The sequence below is a fragment of the Lissotriton helveticus genome, chromosome 12 (assembly GCF_964261635.1).
Source record: "Lissotriton helveticus chromosome 12, aLisHel1.1, whole genome shotgun sequence".
NCBI lineage: Eukaryota > Metazoa > Chordata > Amphibia > Caudata > Salamandridae > Lissotriton > Lissotriton helveticus.
The window spans coordinates 649,527,179-649,553,592 of record NC_136073.1 but is presented as its reverse complement, the minus strand read 5'-3'; the positions used below and the strand labels follow the sequence as shown (position 1 = coordinate 649,553,592).

At 46.1% G+C, this 26,414-nt stretch overlaps 1 protein-coding gene across 3 annotated transcripts in view; it reads right to left on the bottom strand.

Moving 5' to 3' along the window:
• LOC144798853 (uncharacterized) overlaps window positions 1–26,414 on the bottom strand; it is an 85,129-nt gene that overhangs the window by 4,562 nt on the left and 54,153 nt on the right. For 2 of the 3 annotated variants that reach the window (XM_078669933.1, XM_078669932.1), the window contains exons 3-4: window positions 25,813–25,940; window positions 10,386–10,508 (exon numbers count right to left, since the gene is read on the bottom strand). In XM_078669933.1, coding sequence (XP_078526059.1) covers window positions 10,386–10,508; window positions 25,813–25,940 — 251 coding nt within the window. The remainder of the gene's footprint in view (window positions 1–10,385; window positions 10,509–25,812; window positions 25,941–26,414) is intronic. The other variant, XM_078669934.1, reaches the window with a different exon arrangement.

Below are 26,414 nucleotides of genomic sequence, written 5' to 3'. Positions count from 1 at the left end.
TGCCCATCTGTAAATAAGGCAGGTGGACAAAAGCTTGGAGGGCAGGGTACTCCGTCATATTTGCAACGGTATAACCTGTACGCCAACCTCTAAATCAGGGACCTAATGTTTGTTATAGTCTTATTAAAAGCTGTGCAAAATATATAAAGAGGTGAAACAATCATAGACCTGTGTTGAAATCCACCGGTTTCTCTCCTAGATATATATTGAGCATCATATTGTTACAAAGAAATATTTACTTTGATGAATGCTCATTTACTTTTTAATTGATTTATGTATTTACAGCTTTCTTTTGTCCTTAGTTGTGAAATAAACCTCTCTTTCTTTTACTGTCAATGTGCAGAAAAAATAGAGTGGATAACATTTGAGATGTTATGACTTTTTCCGTTTGACCAGATTAATGTTTTTCTAATGTATAGATGTATTCATAATTGAAAACCTCTGAACACAATATGCAAAAAATGTATTTAATAGTTACAAAAATCACAACCAAGTATACTATTATTTTGCAACAGAATCAGAGATAAAGCAGAACAGTTTTATTGTTGCATTTGTTATGGGTATCGGTGCGGGATGTTGTGTTTATGTTTGAGATAAGCTGTATAGAGTAAAGTTTGTGAGACTTATGATTTGGTGGGTATTGAGAGTGACAGTGGTGGTGCAGGAGTTGTTGGTCAGTATGTAGGTATAAATTATAGGATGTCTGGTCTGGGGGTTAGAATTTACCATGAGGCAGTTGATTTATTTGAGGGTAACATAGGGAGGGCTCTGCGCTCAACCAGGAGTAACCTTGACTTCTGGGCCTCCCTGCCTTTGTCGGTTGCGGGGCGTGTGGCATTATTAAAAATGATAACCCTCCCCCGTTTACTCTATTACTTTGTTACCCTGCCGATTTGGATACCTGGAAAGTGCTTTGCCCAATTCAACTCCATGGTTTCGATCTTCCTGTGGGGAACGGGACGAAGAAGAGTGTTTCTGCCGACCATGATGCGCCCACGTCGGGAGGGAGGCTTTGCAGTGCCGGATTTGAGGCTTACTACAATGCAGCCCAGTTCCAATGGCTCACACAACGGCTGGCAGGGAAGCTGGGAATGGAGACAAACCAGAGAAGAAGGGACCTAGAGCTTCGTCACTTGAGTCGGATTTTGCTACCGTTCCCTATGCGGGAACGTGAGGTATCCAGGGATCTATGGGTCCTGAGGCAATGTTGGTATAGGGCTATACGACGCAATAAAGGGGTCCGGCATATGCCCCTGAGATCCCGGTGTGGTTCTGTGAGGAGCTCCCCCATGGAGGAGATTGACAGCGGCTACATGACTGGGAGGAATCGGGGATCTCCTCCATTGGAGATCTGTATGAAGATGGTGCACTTTTACCATTTCAAGACCTCATGCAGAGGCACGAACTTCCTGCTCAGGACTTTCTCTTGAACGCGGGATCAACAGCTGCTGTGCGCAAGCACTGGAAAAAAGGGTTAGCGAAACCACGGGTCTTCCTTCCCTGCCAGTATGTGGTCACCTCTGTAGGTAGGATCAAGGCGGTGACGTGCTTGTATCGGAGGTTGATCCAGGGCTTGAGGACACCTCTGGAGGGACTGCGTATTAAGTGGGAAACTGACCTGGGAACGCCTATAGAGGAGAAACCTTGGGAATTGTTAATGGAACGGGCCTGGAAATGTTCCCGAAACGCAAGATTCCAACGTATTCAATTTTATGTGTTTCATCGGGCGTATCTTACGCCTCACAAAGTTTTTTGGCTCCCACGCTACCTGCCCACGATGCAGACTGGAGGGTGCGGTATGCATACACATGTTCTGGGATTGTCCGCTGCTTCGGGGATTCTGGGGAGAGGTACTGGCCAAACTGACGGAGGTGACGGAGAGGGACCTGCAGAATACTCCAGGGGTATGCCTGTTGCACTGGTTCCCTCACACTTCCCACAACAAAACCACCAGTAAGTTCCTAGACCTGGGGTTAGTTCTAGCCAAGCGTGAAATCACTAGCCATTGGAAGGCGGCCACGGCCCCTAGCGTTGCACGCTGGCTAAGTGACTTTACTAAGTGGGCGGATTGCGAGGGGACGCTCCGCCTCCAATTAGCTCGGAGGACTGACAACGACAAATTCTGGGAGTCGGCGAGAGCCTGGGTGGCGTTGGTGGATTTGCTCAAGAATCCGACTGAGGATGATGACTGACCTCGCCGGCTATGGGGGCCCTCTTTATTATATGAGACTGCAACAACAGGTAGTGAGTTGAGAGAATGGGAGGAGCAAGCGTGGAAGTGGGAGTGTCCCTCCGGCGGAGATGTGGGCTACTGACATAGGACTAGGGTGGAGTATGCAGAACACATTATGAGCATTACATGCGCGGCTAGGGAAAGCGACATGTCTGAGGGGAGGTAGGTGGTAGGGTTCGGGGGGGTAGAGGGTGGGGAGTTTGAGTTGAAGGGGGGGATTTTGCTTGTTTTAATCCGTGCTGAAACATAGAGGCTGACAGTGCCTGAATAGGCTCAGAGCAACACAATTTAGCCCTGTAGAACTGTGTCTCGGGTTCACTGGGATATAACTCTTGCTATTAGAAAGGCCTCACTCTATATGTGGAACAAATGGATGGACTAACACAGACTTGGCAGGGCGAGGCAAAATCTGGATGGGGATACAATTATTGGTCAAGTGTTGCGAGACTAAGGTAATGAAGTTGCATGTATCGGTGAATTGTTTGTGCATTGCATGAAAACCTAATAAAATATGTTTTCAAAAAAAATAAAAAACGTATAGAATGTCTGGTGCAGGTGTTAATGTAGGGCTCCGAAGGAGGTGGAATGTAGTTACAGAAGTAAGCGAGACTTAAAGAGTAGGAAGTGGCGTGTTTCCTATTGGTGGATTAAAAGCAATGGTCTCCAACTAATCAATCACATGTTACTAGTAGCTCGCAGACTGCCATTGAGTAGCTCACATATGATAATTGCCTGTCAACAAGCTTGAGAATATACAGGTGCCCACCTGATAACACAGCTATTTAAAACACAGCTCCCGTTCCTATGATTTACTCAAACGCTGACAGTGCTTGAGGATGCAGACTACCCTTTTCTGAAAATAATTTTTTTGTTTTCTACTTCTTTCTAGCCTCATTTTACATGTCTTTCTGTTTTCCTTGTTTTTATGTCTCTCTTTCATTTCTCAATGTATTTTATTCTCTCTTTCTTGCTGTCCTCTTTCTTTATTTTTCCCTCTTTCCCGCTTCCCCCCTATTTGTTTACACTATCTCTTTCCTTCCCTCCTTTGTTGTGCATTCTTTTTCAGTTCTCTTTCTTTTTTTCTTATTGGCTTAATATTCTTCTTGATATTTTTCTTTCTTTTTTTCTCATTTCAACCTCTATTTTCAATTTTTCCTCCATTTTCCAGTTCTTTGTATCTTTCTTACTATTTCTTTCTTCTCTTTTTCAATCTTGTGTCTCTCAGTAATTCTTTCCTTTCTTCTTTAATTTTTTCTTTTTTCTCCAATTTCTGTTTTTCTCTTTTCTTCGTTTATTATTCTTTCTACTACTCTTACTTAATTTCCCTCCTTTTCTCTTTCTTTTCTTTTGTCCTATCTCCATCTTTCTCAATGTTTTTCTTTCTCTGGTTGTTTCCTTCTCTCCCTTCTTTTTTTCAGTCTTATCTGTTTTCTCTGCCTTCATCTTCCCTCACCTGTTATTCTTTTTCTGTATTTCTCCTTTTGGTGTTTTTACTTATTGTTCTTTTTCTTTCTTGTTCTCTTTTCTTCATCCACAAGGATCTTTTCTTAATTCCACCTCTGATCTGATCTTCTCCCTTCTGTTTTCTTCTACTTTTTTTCTCTTATTTTTTTTCTTTCTTTCCTTCCATTGTTTTCTCGCTGTCTTTTTCTTTCTCTCACCTTCTTACTTTATTCTTTCTCTGTTGTGCTCTTCATTCTTTTGCGTACTTCTTTTTTACCATGCCTTCTTTCTTCCTGTATTTTCATTCAACCTTTCCTAGTTTGTTTCTTCGTCTTTCATGTCTTCTTAATTGCTTTCTTCCTTCATTTCCTGCATTTGACTCTTTTCTCTGGGTATTTTGTCCTCGTTGTTTTTTTCCTTTATTTTGTTATTTCTTTTCCTATATTTCTCTTTCTTTCTTTCTTTCTTTCTTTCTTTCTTTCTTTCTTTCTTTCTTTCTTTCTTTCTTTATTTCTTCCTTTCTTTCTTTCTTTCTTTCTTCCTTTCTTTCCGTTTTTCTTTCCTGATTTCTTTCTTTATTTTGTCATTATTTCTTTTTGTTTTATTTATCTTCCTCTCTTATACTCATCTCTCTATTTAGGTGTTTCAAGAGCAAAGGGACAACACTGATCCTCAGGGACCCCAATTGTAAACCTTTGCGTTACAGCTCCTGTTCTATTAATACTTTATGCTCCCTATATCTGGAATGAAGAACTTAAGGGTACTCTAGGGGCAGTGTTTAAGTTATTTGGTCTCTGTGTGCATTTATAAAATTCCTATATTAGACAGTAGCTCAGGGAAGGTTTGAGACTCCTGATTTAAAGAGTGTACTTGAACTCTAGGAAAGAAGTATATGCTAGCTAGTTGTAACTGATGTCTTTTGTGATGCAGGAGTGTAGAACAGCAAACATTGGGATGTAGGTTTCATGTACGATGTAGGTAGTGAAAGTGTGGTATGGAAGTGCAGTGTAGATGCAGGTTATAGTTTAGCTGGTGGTGTCAGATTTCCCTACAAAAGTATGAGAGTGTCATGCTTATCCTAATGTGCATTGCATAATGATGTTGAGTACACTCATTTTCTACAGGCAGACCATTTAAGGCACACTGGGGCATATTATTAAGGACAGGCAATACATTATCGCCGCTTTTATCGGCAGGAAACTGCCGATAAAGCGGCGATAATGGCCTTGATAATATGCTCTATGAATTCCAATTGAAGCCCATGTTAGAAGTGTTCACATCTAACATGGGCTTCGATTAGAATTCATAGAGCATATTATCAAGGCCATTATTGCCGTTTTATCGGCAGTTTCCTGCCGATAAAAGCGGTGATAATGTATCGCCTGTCCTTGATAATATGCCCCACTATTTCTTTCTTCCTCACGACACACCCTAATATCAATATATTAATTCATCACTATCAACTCTAAAGTACTACTACACCAAACTAAAGGACCTGGAATGATAAAAAACATAACATTCAAACACTAGATAACACAAAATTAACTGTTGTCTTTTGAGTGCTAACAGCAGAGAAACTCCTTACTAAAACTATTAAAAGGGAATAATTGAATATTGCACCCACAATAGTATCAGAGATGGTAGTTAAAAAGATCAGCACATTGCATTTTACTCCTTCCTAAAGAATTCTTAATGGAAATACATGAGAAACCGGTGTGTACATAACAAAACTGTTTGGAACATGCCATATTTTATAGTTAATTAATTTTTTATCTGTGCAATGGTTTTAATTAACTATGCACTTTACAAATAAAACGGACTTACTTAAACTTACTTAGTTAATAAGGCCATTTTAAAAATAATGTGTATGGATACAGTGTTACGTTAAGTGTTTGCAGTTTAATTGAAATAGAAATACTATCGCTGAATTTCAAAGTCTGTGAAATCAAATATAACTTCTTGCTGCAGACACAGCTGAACTAGCACCTAATCTATCATATAGGTCCATCTGACATAATGTTATGACACAGTTGCAGCTGGTGTCAATGCAGTACTGCACATAGAGTTTTTCTGCTCTGCCTTCAATGAACGGCCCCAAGTGCAAGGTCAACATGTGGCCATACATACTGGATTTTCATACGGTACATCAGCCTGTCTGAGCGCTACTGATTTTCCTGCTAACAGCCCTTATTTTATTAAATCTGTCATCCTTTGTCAAATTCTATTGAAGGTGTTGTACCTGAATAGCATGGTCAGAATATTGACTCACATAATACTCTGTACTAAACATTGTTCATAAACATTATTGCCACATTTAGGACATGATATTTATGTCAAATGATCGACTATTTTTTAAATTTTATAAGAATTCCATAGTAGCAAAATAAATAATACATAACTGAACACATACATCAAGACTTCCATCATTGCCCATTTTAAGCCCCAATCCTAACCAATGCCCTCGACATCAAGTTAACATGAAGTACAAACTATATGATACATAATAGACTTAATTACCCCGTCATATACTCCCTCACGGATGTACGTTGTTACGACGCGTGGTATTACCACGCGTACTGTTACAACGCGTATTTTACAACGCAAGTAGTTACCACGACTTGCGCTGTAGGGGTGCGGACTTAGGAATAGTTTAATTTACTATTCCAACACCAGCCTATGTACAGTAGGGAAGGTGTTGGAATAGTAAATCTACTATTCCTTGTCCTTTAGCGCCCTCCAGCGCAAGTCGTGGTTACAACTTGCGTTCTAAAATACGCGTTGTAACGGTACTGCGGGGTAACATCCGCGTCGTAAAGGATGTTCCCCCTCCCTCATCACCCCCCAAATCATTAACCCTAATCTCCTTTTTCTATATCCTTTAACAGGATATAAACTGTATTCCATGTGGTACTCATTGAGAAACTTGGCCCGCCACATCTCAAAGGGCGGAGCCTCTTGCTGTAGCTAAAGTGAGGCAATTGCCAACTGAGCAACCACCGTGGCCATAAAAATAGGATAACGTGTTCATATAGTAGCTGCCCCTGGCGGAAATCTTCCCCAATACCAAGCAACATCATAGACTGAGAAATTTTAACACAGTCCCCGGCTCTGTGTTTCCCCTCTAAATCCAGCTTTGGATGTATCCCATACAGTCCCTCAGGACGCGGAGTGTCTATTAATTTGCAAAAATTCCTTTATCCACACCTTCATGTGTTCAATAAATTTTTCATCCATCAAATGCTTCCTGTCAAATGTAAACGTTCTCGGGGCTACACACCGAGCAAGGTCCGGGATTTCAACTACCACAAGTGCATGGTCCAAGGTCACCCTTGGGTATACACAGATTTAGTAATTGAAATAGAGCCTTGATGACCCGGGGTTTCCTACCTTTATAGTTTCGCCTCCAATTTTGAAAAGCTTCGGAGGTCAAATTTATATTAAGATCCCCACACAAGAATAACAGAATGGGCCATGTAGCAAGCTCCCCATTCAAATATTCCAATTTTGGGGCTTCATCAAGGTTAGAGCTGTATATTGTACAGAGGGTAAATATAACCCCTCCTGTCCTACATTCCACAATGGTCCAAAATCAGCCCGATGTGGATACACCACATCGGGCTGAAACACCCGAAGCTCTCTGGAGACCCTCTGCCTTTTATTATAATTATTTAACCCGCACACATTCAGTGTGCATATTCGAAGGCCTAAATTTGCCATAAATTCAAGGTTGCCATACCTACAGGCCTATACGCAAACCTTTTAACCCTCTGTACTTTTATTTGCTGCTATGAATCTTCCTTTTTCTTTTACTTTTACCCCCACCCTCCTCCTTACCCTCTCCACCACCCTCACCCCCAACACCACCCCAACAGCACACCCCACAGCCCCACTACCTCGAGGCTTTAGGACTGTTAGTCCTAGCGGTGACATGCTCCCTACACCCAAAAGTCCCTCCAACACCCGTGAAGTCCCCCAACAATTCAACCTAACAAAAAAAACATTAACCTACAGATCAATAGGCCACAGACAGTATGCATACTCATTCTCTTCCCCCATGACATAACCTGTTGCAACAGCTGGGGGGTATACAACTTTATAAACAAGAGTTATGCAAATAATTAGGCATAAGAGCACAAAAGGAAGCTGCAAATTTGATAATAATTCTATTAGCCTAATCCCTCCTTATCCTTCTTTGAGGGTTTGCAGAAACTCTTTCGTCAAAATTTCAGAGGTGAAAAACCTAGTATTCCCTTTATGGATGATTTTAAGTTTGGCTGGTTGTAGTAAGAAAGCTTGGGCCCCCTTGGTTTGAAATGGTAGAATAAGCTGAGGTAATTGCCAGTGTTTCTCTACCGTCTGATGGCCGTAATCTGGCCTAACAAAAAATTCAACCCCCTTGCCAACTCTTTTCCTATCGAGACGGGCAAGATCGGAAACTGCTTCTCGTGCCAAAAAGTTGTTAAATTAAATCAGTATGGCCCTTGGTTTAGCCACTTCTGCCGACTGACCTGGCCGGGCCCGGACAGAAAAGGGAAAACGGTGAGCCCTCTGAATCCTCTGTCTGCCAGTCCAATTGAGTTCATTCTGGAAACGCCTCAGTAAACAATTCAATAATAAATTTACGAGGGTCCTGTCCTTCAACCCCCTCAGGAATTTGGAAGACTCGCAGATTGTTCCGCCGAGCTCTGTTCTCCAAATCAATAAGTTTCCATAGCATCATCTTTTGTGAAGCTAGTTTATCCTCCAAATACAAAATACAGGCTTCTGCCTCGATAATTCTTGCAGTAAACTCTGGGCAAGTCTTGGCGATACGCGTACTGAATTTTGTAATTTACGACAGACATTCTGTGTCCTTTGGCTTTCTAATCACGTTTCCTCCCTGTGAGTAATCACTGTTCGATATATAAGACTCAAGGATACCTCTTCTGATGACTCTAGTGTTCTACGCACCACAGAGGGGTCAGATTTATCCGGGGTTCTAACCATTGACTTTTGCACCGGTAAAGAGGAATTGGCAAAGTAGCAAGACTCCTCTGTCAAAGCCCTTTTCTTCCGCATTGTCTGGGGGCTCCCCTCCGATGAATCCCTTTCCGTATCCTCAGGGGGTGTAGTACTATGCTCACTCAGTTCATCCCAATGTTGAGCCATATGCGTTTTCCCATTTCTCATCATCTCCTCACTGGATATATCCGAATGTTCTGATAATGACAAGAACTTATTCACAAGATCCACCAACTCCGCCTCCTTCGTTAGTGAATCTAGACTGTGTGACTCTGTCCCATTAAGAGCCCCAGCCAAGCCAACCGAGCTATTTTCGCTTCTAACCACAATGTTATTATCATTACAAAGCTTCTGTGGTACAACTGGTTCAGTATCTTGGCAACCCAGTTCCAGGGGTTCACCCCACTGTTGTTCACTCCTGCAGGATTGCGCCCATCCTTTTTACCAGCGCCGTTAGCCAGATCCATATTGCTGCCAGATATTAAATTGTCCACGGCAACAGCTTCATACAGAGAAATCTGCTGAGCACCTGAACTCTCCTTCATGATGACCGGGGGAACCAACAACAGCTTCAACACCCAATGTTCCTAGGAGCTTGTCTGTTTGGGGATTCGGAACACCCTGGATCCCCATTTTCCCACTCTTCCCACCTTTGCCTTGTGAGAACATTTGTGGGATAGTGCATGGAAGACCATGCCCGTAGAGTTACCACGGGCACAGCTCTCGCCTTTATTTGTTTTACCATTGAGATTAGAGGCTTTCTTACGGCTCAGCGGCTCCGCGGTTTTTCCTACCGTTCCGGAGACAGTTCCAACGGCTGCCACTGTAGCAGCAGCGGTAGCACCATCAGCCAGGGCCTGGGCTTTCCCTCTAGCTCCTTTAGGCGGCATTATCGGTGTTCTGCGATATCCTGTTCTCGACTCTCCAGTAGTTTTGCCTGCAACAGTTGCTGCTTCTCGGCTCGGCGTCTACGCCCGGCCCCGTGCGGCTACAATGTATCCAAGTCGGATTTTGCTGAGATAACCTGAACATGCCAATAGTACCAGGACTGAGCTTCGCACACCTCGGTAAGTGCTCAGACCTACTTTCACCCTCTCGTCCTCTCACTATCCACAGCACATCTTCTTCACGGGTGTAGGAGGACAGGGCTACCATCTCACACGACTGAGCTGGCGGCTGCCATATTGCCTCTGTCAAATGATATTCTATATGTAATATTCTGATATATAGTTCTGTTGATTTCTACATTCCCACCCACTGTAAAACTAAGACAGTGTTCTCGTTATAAGAGCTGCTATATTTCTTGTAACTCCCATGATATCCCCAATCCAACAAAATCCCTTCTATTTCCTTTGGGTAACTGATTAGACTTGTTCATGTCAGTAATATCTTGTTTTTTTTTATGCCCCATTGCGTCTCCCATGCACTACTTCTGCCAGGCTCTCTACTCACATCCATTGTGGCGACAAGTTGATCATCCTGTGCAAAATTGTTTAGATACTTTGAGAGAGCCATCTGTATAACCCTGTTAACCATTCAATCACAGCACTGCTAGTTTCCATACCGGCTGCAGACCATGATGGAACTATCTGGAATACCAAAGTTCTGACTGAATGATCAGAAGTAATTCTGCTTTGCCCTGAAGGTTCTGAGGTTTTCCAAGACTGAATGAACGATCACCATCTGTCGGTGAGAACCTGTTGCTTACCGAGTCCGTCAAGATGCTATCCAGAGTGTCAGCAGTCACCAACATGTTGCTCATTGTCACCTCCCTTTGAGTGATGGTAGTATACATACAATGTACAATGGCTAGTTCCTGCTGGAGTGTTAACTGGAAGAAAAAGTAAATTTCATACATGTGATTAACAGAGTCAATCAGGAACGTATTCACAAACTGCAACATACTGCAAAATGCTTATCCCAAAACCTTTGTCTGAAGACCTCTGCCTCCACCTCTCTTATCTTTACTACAAGATCTTTGCCCTACACATACAACTATAATTTTTTACTACCCGTGGGAGGGATGGAAGTGAGTGGCTGGAAAACAGGTAATAGTTATTACTAAATGGGAGAGCTTTAGGTAAAGGTAGATTGGGTATATATATTCATTGAAAACCAAAGGTTATAGGGAGGTTACAGTTAGGTTCAGATTTTCCACACTCAAAACCATAGAAATTCAGCAGTTATAGCTAGAGTTATCTCAAGTAACTATAACTTGTGCCTAAGGTAATTATAACTCAACCCAGCCATGAACTGTTATCTCATCAACAATTTGACAGCAAAAGTTGCACTGATATTATCAATAATATCAGAGAAGATGTCACGAGTGAAGTAAAATGTGAGGTGCATGGTGACCTTGCGAGTTATAGTTGCCTTATGGCACAAGGTATAGTTATTCCCCATTAGTAACAGTGCCGGGCCATTGGGAATGGGGTCCCTAGGGCTTGAATCAGCCCGGGGAGGGGGTCTGCGTGCCCCCTCACCCTTCTTACCTTTATCTGTACCCCAGAAGATGGAGTCGGAGGCTGAAAACGGTAGGGGGCCTATGTGCTGCCCTCTCAATATTTTATAAAGCTGGGCCCCGGGAAATGGGGACATCAGGGTTGGCTCATCCTTGAGAAGTGGGCCACGTACACCTCTGACCTATATGCATATACAAAAGTTAATGTGCCCTCAAGTAATACAACTGGTGCTATGTAAAGCGCTTTGATAACCGATTCGGGTCAAGTTCGCGCTATATAAAACTCTGTAAAAAAAAAACATGGGACCTTACCCGCCCAGGGAATTAAAGAAAACAAGCACAGGAGACTGTACTTGTTTATTTTTTTTTGATTTGGCCACAGATGCTCTGAGGCATCCGTCTGCACGATGAATTCTTTCTGGAAGTCAGGAGTGGCCAGCACCGGAGCTGTGCACATCGCGCGCTTCAGTGTTTCGAATGCCTCCTGGCAAGCAGCCGTCCAGAAGCCCCGCAAGACCATCCGTCTTGCGGGGCTGCTTCTTGGACTTTAGCTCAGTCAAGGGGGCTACGATGGTACCATATCCCTTGACGAACCTGCGGTAGTATCCTGTGAGGCCGAGGAAAGCTCGGACCTCAGTTTGGGTTTTGGGGGGCTCCCAGGCCATGATGGTCTCAATTTTGGCCGGGAGGGGTTGCACCTTACCCCCGCCCACCAGGTGTCCCAGGTACACGACAGATCCCTGTCTAATCTGGCACTTGCTAGCCTTGATGGTGAGGCCAGCGCGTTGCAGAGCCTGCAGCACCTCCTGGAGATGCTGCAGATGGTCTTCCCAGGTGCTACTGTAGACAGCTATGTCATCCAGGTACGCCGCTGAGAAGGACTCCAGGCCAGACACCACCTGGTTCACCAACCGCTGGAAGGTGGCCGGAGCATTCTTGAGCCCGAAGGGCATCACTCTGAATGGGAAGTGGCCCTCGGGGGTGGAGAACGCTGTCTTCTCCTTCGCTCCATCGGCCATGGCAATCTGCCAGTACCCTGATGTCAAGTCGATGGTGCTGAGGTACTTGGCTGCTCCCAGCCGGTCAATCAGCTCATCCGCCCATGGGATCGGGTGAGCATCTGTCTTGGTGACAGAGTTCAATCCCCGATAGTCCACACAGAACCGAAGTTCTGGTGCGGTGCCCGGTGGGGCCGCTTTCGGCACCAACACGACCGGACTAGCCCACGGGCTGCTGGAGGGTTCGATCACCCCCAGTTCCAGCATTTTGGCCACCTCACCCTGGATGCTGTTCTTCACTTTCTCAGACAGCCAGTAAGACTTGGTTTTTACTGGCGGACTGTCCCCTGTGTCCACATCATGGGTACACACATGTGTAATTCCAGGTTTGAGGGAGAACAACGAGGCGTGCTGCGCCAATACCTGGCGGCAGTCCCTCTGTTGCTCTGGGGTCAAGGATGGGGAGAGGACAACTCCCTCCACTTAACCATCCTTCTCCTGGGCCGCCAGAAGGTCAGGAAGAGGCTCACTCTCCTCCTCCTCGCTCCCATCCATCACCATGAGGAGAGCATGCTCTGATCGCTCATGGTGAGGCTTCAGGCGGTTGACGTGGAGCACCCGATGGGGCTGACGGGGGGTCTTCAAATCCACGACGTAGGTGGTCTGGCCTCGACGCTCAACAATCTCGTACGGACCAGTCCACCGGTCCTGGAGGGCACTAAGCTCCCCCGGCTCCATGACCCACACCTTCTGTCCAGCGTCCAACTCCACCGTCCGAGTGTTGCGGTTATACCACTCCTTCATGACGGCTTGGCTAGCCTCCAAGTTGTCTGATGCTTCCTTCCACAGCTTGGCCATCTGGCTGCCGAATGCCAACATGTAGCTGACGACATCACGGGGAAGCTTCTTCGAAGTCTTCTCCCACCCCTCCTTAACAAGGCTGAGGGGCCCCCGAACGGGATGGCCATAGAGCAGTTCGAAGGGGCTGAACCCGACTCCCTTCTGTGGTACCTCGCGGTATGAAAACAGCAGGCAAGGGAGGAGGATGTCCCATTTCCACCTCAATTCCTCTGGCAGGCTCCCAATCATACCCTTCAAGGTCTTGTTGAAGCGCTCTACGAGCCCGTTAGTCTTGGGGTGGTAAGTAGTGGGGAACCGATAGGTCACTCCGCACTCCTTCCACATGGCCTGCATGTAGGCCGACATGAAGTTTGTGCCCCTGTCTGACACCACGACCTTGGGGAATCCCACTCTGGTAAATATCCCCATCAGGGCCCGCGCCACCACAGGTGCAGTGATGGTCCTCAGAGGAATAGCCTCTGGGTACCGAGTGGCGTGGTCCACTAACACCAAGATGAACCGGTGTCCCGCAGAGGTCGGGGGGTCTAACAGCCCAACGATGTCGATACCGGCCCGCTCAAAAGGGGTCCCGACCATCGGGAGCGGTTCCAAAGGGGCCTTCACTTTGGTCCCCGTCTTGCCACTTGCCTGGCAAGTCTTGCAGGTCTTGTAGTAGGTGTCAGAGGCAACTCTCATCCTGGGCCAATAAAAATGTGGGACTAGCCTCGCAAAGGTCTTGTCCTGGCCCAGGTGTCCAGCTAAAGTAATCTCATGCGCCAATTCCAATAAGAAGGCCCGGTAGCATTGGGGGACCACTAAGGCCCTCGAGGATCCATGCACCGGAACCTTAGGCTCACTGTAAAGGAGGCCATTCTCCCAGTACAAGTGAAAACTGCCGGTCTCCTGATGAATCGCTTGGGCTTCGGCCTGTCGCCGCATGCCTTCAAGCGTGGGGCACTCCTTTTGCGCCCGACAGAATTCTTCCCGGGTAGGCCCTCCTTCCACATGCCACTCGGCAAGGGTCGGCTAGTCCCCCACGGGAACAACATCCACCTCCACGGACTCCGGGGGTACCTCCACAGGCTCCCCATCCATCACATGGGGTGTGTTCTCCACTCCATTCTCCCCTTCAGGACCAGCATTAGGTTGGGCCATTGTCTCAGGCTCCAACCCGAGTTGAGTTTCTTGACGGGCAGCCATGGACAGCGTGACCACGCAAGTCCATTCTGGTAACCCCAGCATCTCAGTGTGGGCCTTAAACTCCACTTCCTTCCAGGCGGTATGTTCCAGGTCGTTTCCTAGCAGACAGTCCACAGGCAAGGCAGGGCTTATCGCAACTCTCAACGGGCCTTGAACTCCTCCCCACTCAAAGGGAACTTGAGCCACGGGATAGTAGCTCAGACTGCCGTCAGCCAACACAGCCGGATGGAACACATCAGGTACTACTTGCTCAGGGGACACCAGCCGCCTCACTACGGTGGTCATGCTGGCACCTGTGTCCCTCAGAGCGTCCACCTCCTCCCCATTGACCTTCACCCTCTGCTGGTACTTAGCAGTATTCCATGGTAAGGGCGTCCTGGGACCATCTCTCTATCCCCAAGTGAAACCAGGATCAGGCCTGTCTACTCCCCCTCCCTATCTAGGGGCAGTTCTATCCCAAGCGCTACACTAGCCACCCCAGGACTCTTGCCACCTGTGGGGGCTGGTGGTCATTTGCGACACTGGGCATCTCCCTTGTAGTGTCCAACCTCCCCACATTCATAGCACCGGACAACTTTTGGCTGCTGACTCTTGACAAGGTAAGTGGGCTTTGGGGAACTGGACTGAGGTGGGGTCCCTACTCCTCTCCCAAACTGTCTAGTTTGTGGGCCTTCTGAGAACTCCTTCTTTTTATCTCCCCCTCTTTCTTCTGGGGGCCGCCCTGTCCGCCTTTTGGGCCATCTCCCCCGGGGGCCTTGTGTGACACCCGGGTGCTGACCCAAGTATCCGCCTCCTCCGCAAGCTCACGGGGATCAGTCAGCTTGCGGTCCACCAGATGTTGGCACAGCTCCGAAAAACATTTATCCAAGAGGTGCTCTCTCAAAAAAAGATTGTACAGGCCCTCATAATCATGCACCTCGCTGCCACGCACCCAACAATCCAGAGCCTTACGGGCATAGTCAAAGAAATCCACCCCCAATTCTGAGTGGACAGCTTATGGCTGCCACGGAACTTTTGGCGATACCTTTCAGGATTGAGGCCGAACTTTTTAATGAGCGCCTCCTTCATGGGGGAATACCTGAACTGGTCTGCCTTATCCAAGTACAGGAGGGTGTCCCTGATGTTGGGAGGTATATAACGATACAGGCCACCTCCCCAGAGTTTCTCAGGCACCCATGGGCGGTCAAGGCCACTTCATACGCCTCCAACCACCTAGCAATGTCATCCCCCTGTGTGTAGCTTGCGATCACCTCCTTGGGTAACCAAAATCTGGGCTCCTGTTGAACCCCTTGTACGCTGCCACCATTGGGACTTCCTGGCGCACCCAATTGCAATGCTCGCAGCTCAATTTCTTTAAGCTGAAGCTTGTGCGCCAACTTCCTTTCTTCCATAGCTAACTTTTGTTCCTCCAAAGCAAGCTTCTTATATTCCCTTTCTCTTTCCCTCTCGTGCTCTAGTTTGGCAAGCTCCCACTTCAATCGCCTCTCCTCCCTCCTGTCCTCATACTCCTGCGATGACGCGCTCCCCCCAGATACACTACTCCCTGCCCCGGAACGTCTTCCTGGCAACACATTGTCGGACATATCAATGTTGAGCAGGCCTGGGTCTTCTGGAGTGCCCGCCTCCCATTGCGTGACCTGTCCCTCCTGTTCCCCATCCCCTCTCTTCTCTGGGTGGGCCCTTAACCATGCCCTCAAGGCGGTACGGAGTTCTTTCTTTGCGGCTATCCGCCCAACCGGCACCCCCATCCCCTGACAAAATTCCCTAAGCTGCACCACTGTGTACTCCTCCAGATCACCTAGCTGGAACTCCATTTTGCCAGGTGGGGACCCAGATAAAATCAAGGAAAGATATTAGGACGTGGGTACAATACTGGGTCAACACAGGTCTCTACACACTCTACAAGCTAGACAGTGGGGGGGTTAATTGAGAAAGGTTGTAGGCACGATAGGTGTCCAGTCTAATTGCAGCGCACTCTGTCCCACTGGAGGGTGCTGTATAGTCACAGGTCCTGGATCCCACCGCTCGCCACCAAATGTAGGAACTGAGGTCACCAGTTCCCCGGGGGTAGCCTGGCATGAGCAGGTAGGCACCTGAAAGCTCAGGTGTTAAGTGACTACACAGCACACGCATCCACTGAGACAATAAGTGCAGGCAAGGACATAGACCCCACCAGTTACGTTTGATTCAAATTAATAAGCTTTTATATAAGATTAGAATCAGGGCAATCAAAAATTCACAGTAGCAATAACTTATTAGTTTCCCTTAAAAGCACATGTGTCTCATCACTCTGCAATAAATACTTAAATGAATAAATATTAAATATTAGATAACCGTGGGCTTGGCAACAACCTTGCTCCTAATCAGCACCTGCAAGGCAATCTTTATAAAGACATTCAAATAACATTGCATCAAGCATCAATAACCATTTCTTCATATAAGCAACCATCTCATTTAGTGACTAAAAGCATCCAGGAAACTTTGCCTTGGACAAGAGTAAACCGTCCATTAAGTAGGAGTAAAACATTTCATTCTGTATTAATGGACATCACAGTGAAGATTGGGCATCAGCTCATTAGGCGAGAGAACTGGGCATTCATTAAGGCACAGATTCCACTGTATTCAGCAAAAGCACTTCCTTATACCACCATTACCCAAGCATCAGGGCCTACACCAGCTGGCATTCGTCTGGACCCCAGGCAGGGGTTAACCAATGTCTTGGCCCAGTTCAGAGGCCTGGCAGTCTCGCAAGAACTTCTCCCCCACCCAGAGTCATCTAAGGCCAACAGGGCCCAACCACGATGTTCCCCGGGGGAGGGGCGAATTCGGGGCCTTCTCCGGCCTTCCGCCCTCCTCCCCTGGGGGTTACCTTCTATCTTTGGCCCTCCGGGGCCCTTGCGGCGGGTCAACTGGTGTAGGAGGGCTCGGGCTCCTTCGGGAGCTCTCCGGTGGTCTGGCACTGTGGGGGGCAGTCGCGAGGTGCAGCCGGGCTTCACGAGGCCCCGCGGGTGCAGCAAGCAGGAGAGGATCTCTCGCTCTCGTCGAGCGCTGCTGCGGGATCTGCCCCGGGTCCCAGGCCTACCAAGTCTCACTGGGCCCAGGACCAATTGTAGGAGACAGGGAGGAGGCGCGCCCGCAGCTGCTGGTTGCAGAGCAGCCTGTGGGGGCGTCTAGGCCTCACGCTCGACAGCAGGAAGTGGTGGAGGGGGTGCGGCTGGTGACGCGACAGGCGTCCCCTCACCATGTGACAGGGGAGGCAACGGCTTCGGGCCCGGAGCAGCCTTGTGGAATGTGGCGGCGGCCCTCTCCTGGTCCCGGGGGCCACCGAGGGGGTGATGAAGGCAGCACCGGCCAAGGGAGTGCCAGGCTGCGACGGTGAGTTCCGCAGTGCGCTCAGTCTCTCCAGCGCTGAGGGGGCAGTCTCAACTCTAGCGCTTTGTGACAGAAAGGGGCTCTGGCCTCACAGCGCTTCGTGAAATAAAGGGGCTCTGGCCTCACAGCGCTTCATGACAGACAGGGGCTCTGGCCTCACAGCGCTTCCCAGTGGGGGCACAGTTGACGAGCGCTGGATAGATAATGCTGGCAAAATAGCCGTCGCAGGTATCAGGCAGGTCAGCGTTCTAGCGCTGAGGGGGGGAAGAGCGCTTCTCAGGTGGCCCTAGTCACTTCAGGTTTAGGCTCGCAGTTCAGTCAGGGGGGGTTGGCGCAGAGAGGGGAGAGCGCTTGGCAGGCAGATCAGTACCTGGTTGATCCCCAAGATTCCTGATTAGCGCGGGAAAGCTTCTTCTTGGCGCATGTTGGTTCTGACGCCCTTTGTTTGTAGTTCCTTGGTTTCTTGAGGGGGGGTTAGAGTTGAAGGCTTGACAGCAGGTCACTTCAGGTGGTCCCTGGGTTCCCCTCCCGCCGGGCCAGATCAGTGGGCTAGTTCAGGGTTCCTCACTCTACTTGGAAGGCAGCACCTAAGCCCTGTCACTCCCAGTGCTAAATCTCCTGCGTTGGTCCCCCAGGTCAGTGATGCCCCAACTCTCTACTCCGCTCTGACTGAAAAGTTTCCCTCCCTTTTCTTATATAGCGACAGTTGGTAGTTGGCAGTGGCAGTTGGTGTCACCTCCCCTGTTCTAGAAGGTTCCAGGAGCTTCCCTCATTCTAGCTATGGGCAGGCTGGAAGGCTGGCATTGCTACATAGTTTAAGGGTTCCAGTCAGCTCCTGGCTACTAGAGTGCGCCTAAAAAGACCACGCTGCAGTAGCAGGGGTCAATGGCAGCCATCTTAGGGGAAGAGAGCATCTGCACCTTAACATTGGGAAACAATGGGAAGGTGCCCAGAGACCTAAGGCCAACAAAAAGTAGGTGGGAAAAATGAGGCCAAGGCGAAAAAAAATAGGGAAGACCACCCTAGGCCTGACAGGTCTAACATTAACCTTGAATCGTACCAACAGAAATCTATCCCTTTCATTAGATAGGAGTGAAAGGAAAGCTCCATACCCTGAACAGTTTTTAAAAATAAATGCCCCTATACAATGGGTTTCACAAGCTCTATGTGTTCATGTTGTAATAAGGGACTTTTGAGAAACAAGTCTCTCCCTCTTTTGAGTTCCAGGGGGTACGGGGACTAATAACTGCAGTATATGTTCACCCAACCCATGCTGGTAAAAGCTGCCTGCATATAAGCAATCCAAGGGAGGATTTGATGCATGTTGTCAAGGGTCAGACAATCAGACAAAATCAGTCTATTTATTTTGCAACCCTCCCCAGTCTATATCTTGATCCAGCACAGCAAGGGTCTGAGAGCAACAAGGTCACCAATGGATCTAAAACAAAGTTCCTGACAAACAAAAAAAGCTGGGGTACTCTGTGGACCCGCAGAATACACCTTAAAATGTATTTTCTGTGAGTTCAATTTTATCGACCGTCATGTAACCCCATACATCACTGTCATATAGCTCCTTGGAGATGCACTTGGACTTAAAATACTTAACTAGAGGGTCCAGTCACCATGAGGCCAACCTCTGTGCAACACTAGCTACAGTCCTCGTGGTCTTGACCAAATCTTAAGTCTTACCCTCAACTAGGGGTTTAAAACTCATATTAGCATCAAATAGCACCAGCAGGTAAGAGAAAGCTGGGACCTTACCCAGGGTATGACTCCCCACCTTGAAGGTTTTGAAACTGGTGGAAATTCAGCGATGTTAAGAACTCTCTCCGCAAGTTGGGCTTTAAATATGATATGTTCTACCCTGCCTGTCTATGAGTTGAGGTCAATGGGAGGCCTCGCTCCTTGACAACCCAGCAGAGGCAAACGACTTTTGCAAACACTTTGCTTTCAAGTCCTCCTCTTCTAGACAGAACATACTACAAATTACTGGATCACCGACTCCTGCTCCTTAGTCCCCTTAGAGCTGATATGGCCTGCAGTATTTGGATTCTCCCTCAAAATAGGGACTACTTCTGCATAACACATGTGGACTGCCCCAGACAGTATGCTTTGCTAATCATTGCCTTCTTATTACTTTTTCCATACAAATGCTGTTTATATGTGGTTGATTCTTCCTTTCTGCTTCAGCTATTCCTCTAGGAACGGACCACACCAAGCAAACACGTCAACTCTCCCCCATGGAGAACACTGCAGTAGCCTCATTGGGATTGTTTAGTTCTTTGCTTCTCCTTTTTGGGGCTTTATTGGATGTTTTCCTATATAGTGGGAGTGGGGGGGGGGATAGGTGTGGGCCCTTTCTGCTTTCTCTTCAGTTTTGTATTTGTTTGTTACCCTTTGCACAACAGGTACACTATATGCCAGCTTATGACATGGCACTGTTCTTTTCACACCTGTTTACTCTATGCCATCTCAGAAAGGGCCTGTAGAGGTGATAGACATTACTTCCCTTACATGAAAGATATGTGGCATCAATAATCCACGTAAAGGCAAACAAGTCCTCTCATATCTGTCGCGACATAGCCTTCCTTCAGGAAACACGTATCCTACCCAATGGCGCCCAATCATATGCGACTACTTGGAGCCCCCACCCCGCTATTTCTCCTCTCATGGCTCCTATTCCTGTGGATTCTGCCCCCTCATGCATAAAAGCAGCCCCTATTCCCTCCATAAATGTCACTCGGACCCAAATGGATGCTATTTATTCCTACAAGGCAGCCTCACTGACAAACGAGTACTATTAGTCAACATATACGCCCCGAACACTGAGTATCCACAATTCTTTCAGGAGTTTTATGCCCATATGGGACATGCAGATGCCAACTTTGTATCCTATGAGATATCCACTCCCAACCGCAATGCTTTTAAACCTCCAAGGTATAGACTTAAGTGCCTCCTAAGGCGGCGGCCTCCAACTCCATTGACGTTTAGTATTGTTGACTGAATTTCGCGATCTGGCTGATAGGGAAATCGCATATCTAGGGAAACACACTAGGGCTCCGTGCTATGGTGAGGGGGCGCACCCGACCGCACTTTTGTGCGGATAATCCACCCTAATCGCCTAGGTAGTTATGTCGATGAATTGCGCACCGTCTCTGAGTCCTCTGTTTTTGCTGGCGAAGATGTTCTGGCAGAGTCCCAATGCTATTATGAACTCCTTTGTACATCCTGCACTCCTGACAATGCACCAGAGATCCCATCATACTTGGTGGAGAGCGCCATAGGTCTGGCCCACTGATGGCCAATGACAATTTTTTAGCAAGATGATTTTTTGCGAGGAGGTCACCCAGGTGTTCGACTCTTTAGACAGGTCCAATGGCCCTGGCCTTGATGGCCTTATGAGAGCTTTCTATAAAGCTTTCAAACAACATGTCACCCACATCTCTTTGCAGTGGTCAACAGAATCTCCTGCCAAACACCTGCTTTAGTTACCCTATTGGATGCCGAAAAGACGTTTGACCCCTTGGAGTGGCCCTTCTTGAAAGAAGCTCTGATCAAACTGGGAATCCCTACCGCGCTCATCTCCTTGGTCATGCTCTTATATCCTAATCCTGTGGCACGCATGGGAGTCAATGGTTCCCTTAATGGACCCTTTGGTCTGCCACCTTCTGGAGCGCCACATACATAAGGCTCCCGCGCTTCATTTTTAAAATATTTTCGTCCGGAGTCACGTTGGGTGTGAAAATACAGCCCCCCCAAAAAATGCTCTTTTGGCCCTGTGTGACCCTCTGATCAGGCCTATGCGGTCAGGGTGCTTTTACCCTGCCACCTTTTCTTCTTTTTTAATCGTTTTTCTTTCTCCTCACACCAAGTGAAAAGATGGCTGGCAACACTTCCTGGTTACAAGTGTTGGCAGCCAATCAGAGGCAAGCTCCACTGTGGCACTTACTGGATGTACTGAGCAGGCTAGTTGGACCCCACACTGAAAAAAACATAGGTTTCAGGGACGTTATAGTTAGTTGGAGATTTCACTCGTACAAAACCATAGAAATAGTCAGTAGACCTAACTTTAACTCGTGCCCATGCAATGCACTGCTGATGACGTCACATATTACATCACTCGTGACATGCTCAGTGACATCACTGTTGACATCTCAAATTTTCCATTGGGCATACAAGTCATACAGTCCTTAAAATAACAAACGGAGATGTTGGTTCACCATCTGCCTACTGGCTCAACTACTGTCTCCCGATTGGATAGAAAATAGTCAATTGTGACATTAAATTGCTTACATTCTCATGGTTCTGCCTATGTCGAACACCTACTTTTGCCACACTGATGAACGCTGATTGCTGAAACGCGTATGTGGCCAATAAAGTTATGTTGAATGCCCCAGGAGTGTTCCAGTTGCTTTTTTGGTTGTTGAATGAAATGGGTCATACCCCCGCTAATTGGAGGCACCAGTTGTGAGTTCAGAGGAACTGGTGGGAAACGTGTATATATATATATATATATATATATATATATATATATATATATATATATAAACGAATTACACAGTTATGATCATTTAAATACATTTAACAACAAACAATTAGTAATTTTTATACAGATTAAATAAAAATATACATTTTACTTTCTGGTTGATTTTTTTAAATAAATATTTAAATAAATAATTTTGTATTAGCTTATTATATTTACAGGAAATATTTTAACATACTTTCAAGATAGTATTGCTGTAGGATTTATTTTCAATTTCTTTTAGGTTTAAAAAAACTATAAAATACATTAAAATATTTTCATTAATTTATTTTAAAGATTAAAAATCCCCAATACTACACCATAGGGAGAACTCTGCCCTGGTGAAATAAGTGTGAAAGGTTACCAGTGGCAACTAGTCACTTATAAATTTGCCTCCACCCTCTAGTTTCAGGGATCGAGGATATGCACATTTCCACTGTGTTGTAACTTTACATGTGAAAACGGTGAATAGCCAAAAGCAGTAAAGTTACTACAAAGTCTAAGAGTAAATGTGCACGTTTGCCGGTATTTCTACTTTTGTGAATAGGGATGATAGTCTTTTTTGACCTGTAATTATTGACCTTTTCCTTGTGCCACATTTTTCTCAATTATTCCTATCCAGAGTAGAAACTAGCCATGCGTTCTTACGTCTCACAAACGGCTCCTTTAGATGACACTCAACATAATATTGTAAGGACAAAAGTAGCTGACATGAGAGCTTTCCATTCACAGATTTGCTGTACTCCGGATCAGGGTATTTCACAATAAGTCCCTCAAAGCAAGATTCTGGTTACATTTCTGGATTTACCAGAGTGCTTAAATGATCTTCATTTCGATGAGGTTATGTACATTTGTTATACAGGGATATCTTGAATACCTGGCAGGATCCAGTCTTTCTGGTTCTAGGTTGTAGACCCCAAGATCTGAAGTATTTTTACAGCAAACTAGCAGTGTAACTGTTCTTTCTTCACTCCAAGAAAGAATTTGCCATGACATGTTTCGGTGAGAGGTTAGTGTCTGCCATTTTCTCCCACAGTCTCTGACCGAACAGAGTTGAAATGTTCAAACAAAGGCTACAATACTGTTTTGTCTAATGACTCATCCATAAAGTACGATATCAATATGTATACTTAATGGATGCTTTAGATGAAAATCTGTCATTCCAGGCACTTGCAACACAACACAGCGATGTAATGCATTACAATACATCTCTGCATCATACTACAACATAACACCACAAAACACACATAGCTGCACTACAGCACAGCATGACACTGACAAACTACACAAGACTATAGTACACTGCACAAAAATATGATATAACACTGCAACACCACACTAACTTACTTATTCTGTACACTATAGCAAAGCATTTGACTACAAGCCAAGACAACCTAACCTTATACAACTCTACTTCACACCACATAGTCCTTTGCAGCACCCTAGGGCCCATAAACATCACACTACAACCCTAAACTGTCAGGAAACTGGCTTTTTGCATGTTCCCATCCCAGTTCTTGACCCTATTTGAGTACTAGTTGCTGTTTTTTCGACTCAGTGCACTTAGGCCTGTTAACCTGACCCCAGTGCCAGTGTACTGACCCATTATAAAAGATTTCTTGAATTGGATGACCCCAATTTGCAAGCACTAACTTACTTGTGAGTCCCTAGTATATGGTGCAGAGTGTGACAAAAGACAAGAAGGCTACCAGCCTCCCACTGCAGACTAGAAGGGTAGTGTTCACAATGCTAGTTTGACTATGGCATTGCCATTAATGGCAAAGCCACCCGTTCCCTTAATGATATATGTAATTCACCCCTAAGGAAGCCATATAGACCCCTATGGCAGGGAGCTGTATATTGTTAAGCAAGACATATACGTTTATATAGCCTTAGCAGCAAAACCCTTAAAGTTGTCGTTTTGATTAGGAAAGTTAGTCCGGCTAACTTCTGAATGGGACTACCTTACATCAAATTCAACTTGATGCCCAAATCGAAATTAATGTCACTGTTAAAGTTAGGCAGCTTTTAAAAAGTTGACACTCTGTGCCCTAGATAGTCCAGTGGCTTTGTGCAGGCCCGGGCCAACAGACAGCTTTCTGCCCACCTGGGGAGACATGTGAACAACTCCAAGGCTTAAGCACAAAGGCAGTTGCCGCAGACTGAGGTGTCACCTCCTCTCCCAGAAAGGCCAACTGAGGTGTTAGCCCAAAAGGCAGGCTCAAAGGAAATGCCCCCTTTAAAGGGTGACAACACACCCGAGCAGGATGACTTTTGTTCCTGCAGACAAGTTGGAGGCAGGGACGGAGAGGAAAACACTGTCCTCAAACCTGTTTTCCTGTGGGCTTGACAGTAGCAAAAATATTGCATACTGGGATTGCGAAATGCCACACATAACTTGAACTTTGTCGCAAAAAAGGAGTGGGCCTACAAGCCCATTGAATAGTGACCATGTTGTCCCCCCAGGCACTTTCCCAGGATAAAATAGGCAACCCTGGCATGCTAAACCTCAGTACACATTGGATTTGGAAAAATAACCCAACAAAGACTGTCCTTCTGCCCTTGGAATAGCACAAAGAGAGGATTCACTGTTGGAAGGACTGCACCTGCTGCACTTTGGACTAGTAAAATTTGGACTGTGCCTGCGGCTCCCGGCTTGGGAAAACATTGATCCCAGAGCCAGATTGAAGCAGTGACTCCAAGGGTTAGTTGGTTGGCCCCCTGGAACAGCACCATGGATACCAAAGTTGAGAAAGCCGAAACCGGCAAAGCAGTATCCTCTTCAGAGGAATCACCACTGACTGCTGTTGGGTGCTCCTAGAGACATCTCCGATGTAGCCAAAAGTTGCACTCGAGTCTGCTCGACCCAGGACTGCTTTCAAAGGATTTCTTGCCTTAGAGGGACACTAGCCTCTACCAAGGATATTAGCAGTGATTGATGTGTCGGGAGCACAGTAGCCCAGCCGCTGCTGGCCTTCGACTGTCACAAAGAGGATGCCTTGGGACCTCAAATGCAGTGGCCAAAGTTGCCCCACCTGACCCATGCACCAAGGAATCACCCACAGCTCACCCTTGTCAACTGCACAGCTCCAGGATGATATGTGAACATCTTTTCTGCCTGCATCCCCAGCATAGAAACCACTTCATTGTTCTATATGGTGGTTGTTTTCTAAAGGCTGGAACTGAACTGAAAAAGGGTCTGGTGGCCAGGTCATTGCCCAAAGTGACCTTAAGTCAGGCTGAAGTTGACAAACTAAACATTAAAATAAATTACAAACTTTTGTTGACCAGTTCTGTTTTGTGGTTGTATTTAAAGTTTTTTTTTATTGTTTTCAAAATACATATCTCTGGAACCTCCAATGAAATTTGATGAACATGGATTCTAAAAATGTACAAAAATATGTTCTATTTTCATAAAGTATTGTTGTATCTCTTGTGTGACTTTCTTATTCCATTGTTTGGTGCTCTTAAATGATTTACACTAAGTTCCTTTGTCTAGCTTTGCTGCTCGAAGCCCCAGATACCCAGGGTTGAACAAAGGTGATACAAACAAGCTTCACTGGACCCAAGACAGTTTTTGTGACTGTATTCCATGATAAGGCTTCTACTGCCATATCATATAATACTCTGAAATTCTCACATAAATAATATATCATACCATGAGACAACCACATGTTTAAATGAAGCACATTGCCTCTTATTCCCTAGAATGCCCGGTAAAGCAATGGAGAATCACAGTTACCTTTTTTCGATGTTCCAGGATTTTACAACATAACAAGATGTTCTCATTTGAATTTGCAGAAGCAGATGTATGCAAAAAAAACATAAGGATGTTTATGTCCATGCGCCGGATAGATTCCATCAGTCGAACTGTAATGACAATCCAGAGAAACAGACACATGTACAAATAATGCCCAAACAGAGGTTACTTGACATTTTTCAGAAGTTTAGAAAAAAGTGTCACAAGATATTTTTAACTTGCAGCAAAATTTGCATGAAATACTAAAGAAAGGACACTTGTCCAAGATGCATTGGTGCTTGTGCAAATTAAGTTTCATGTTATTTTCTTACAGATTGATTATATCTGGAATTCAGCTGTAGGTCTTGCCACATTGAGATTGACACATTGTGTTCATTTTAGACTTTTACTCCAACTGTTAGGATCCTAATTGGTTTTTGTACCTCATTCCACAAAACTTACAGGCGCTTCGTTTTAGCTTGCTACTCAGGGTGACAGCTGTTGTGATCTTCCGTCCCTGCCCCGTTCCGCCGTGGCTTTTGCCGTTTGTTGCGGAGGGCTAAAGGACCGGACATACCTGACTAGCACTTGTGGGTTGGGAACAG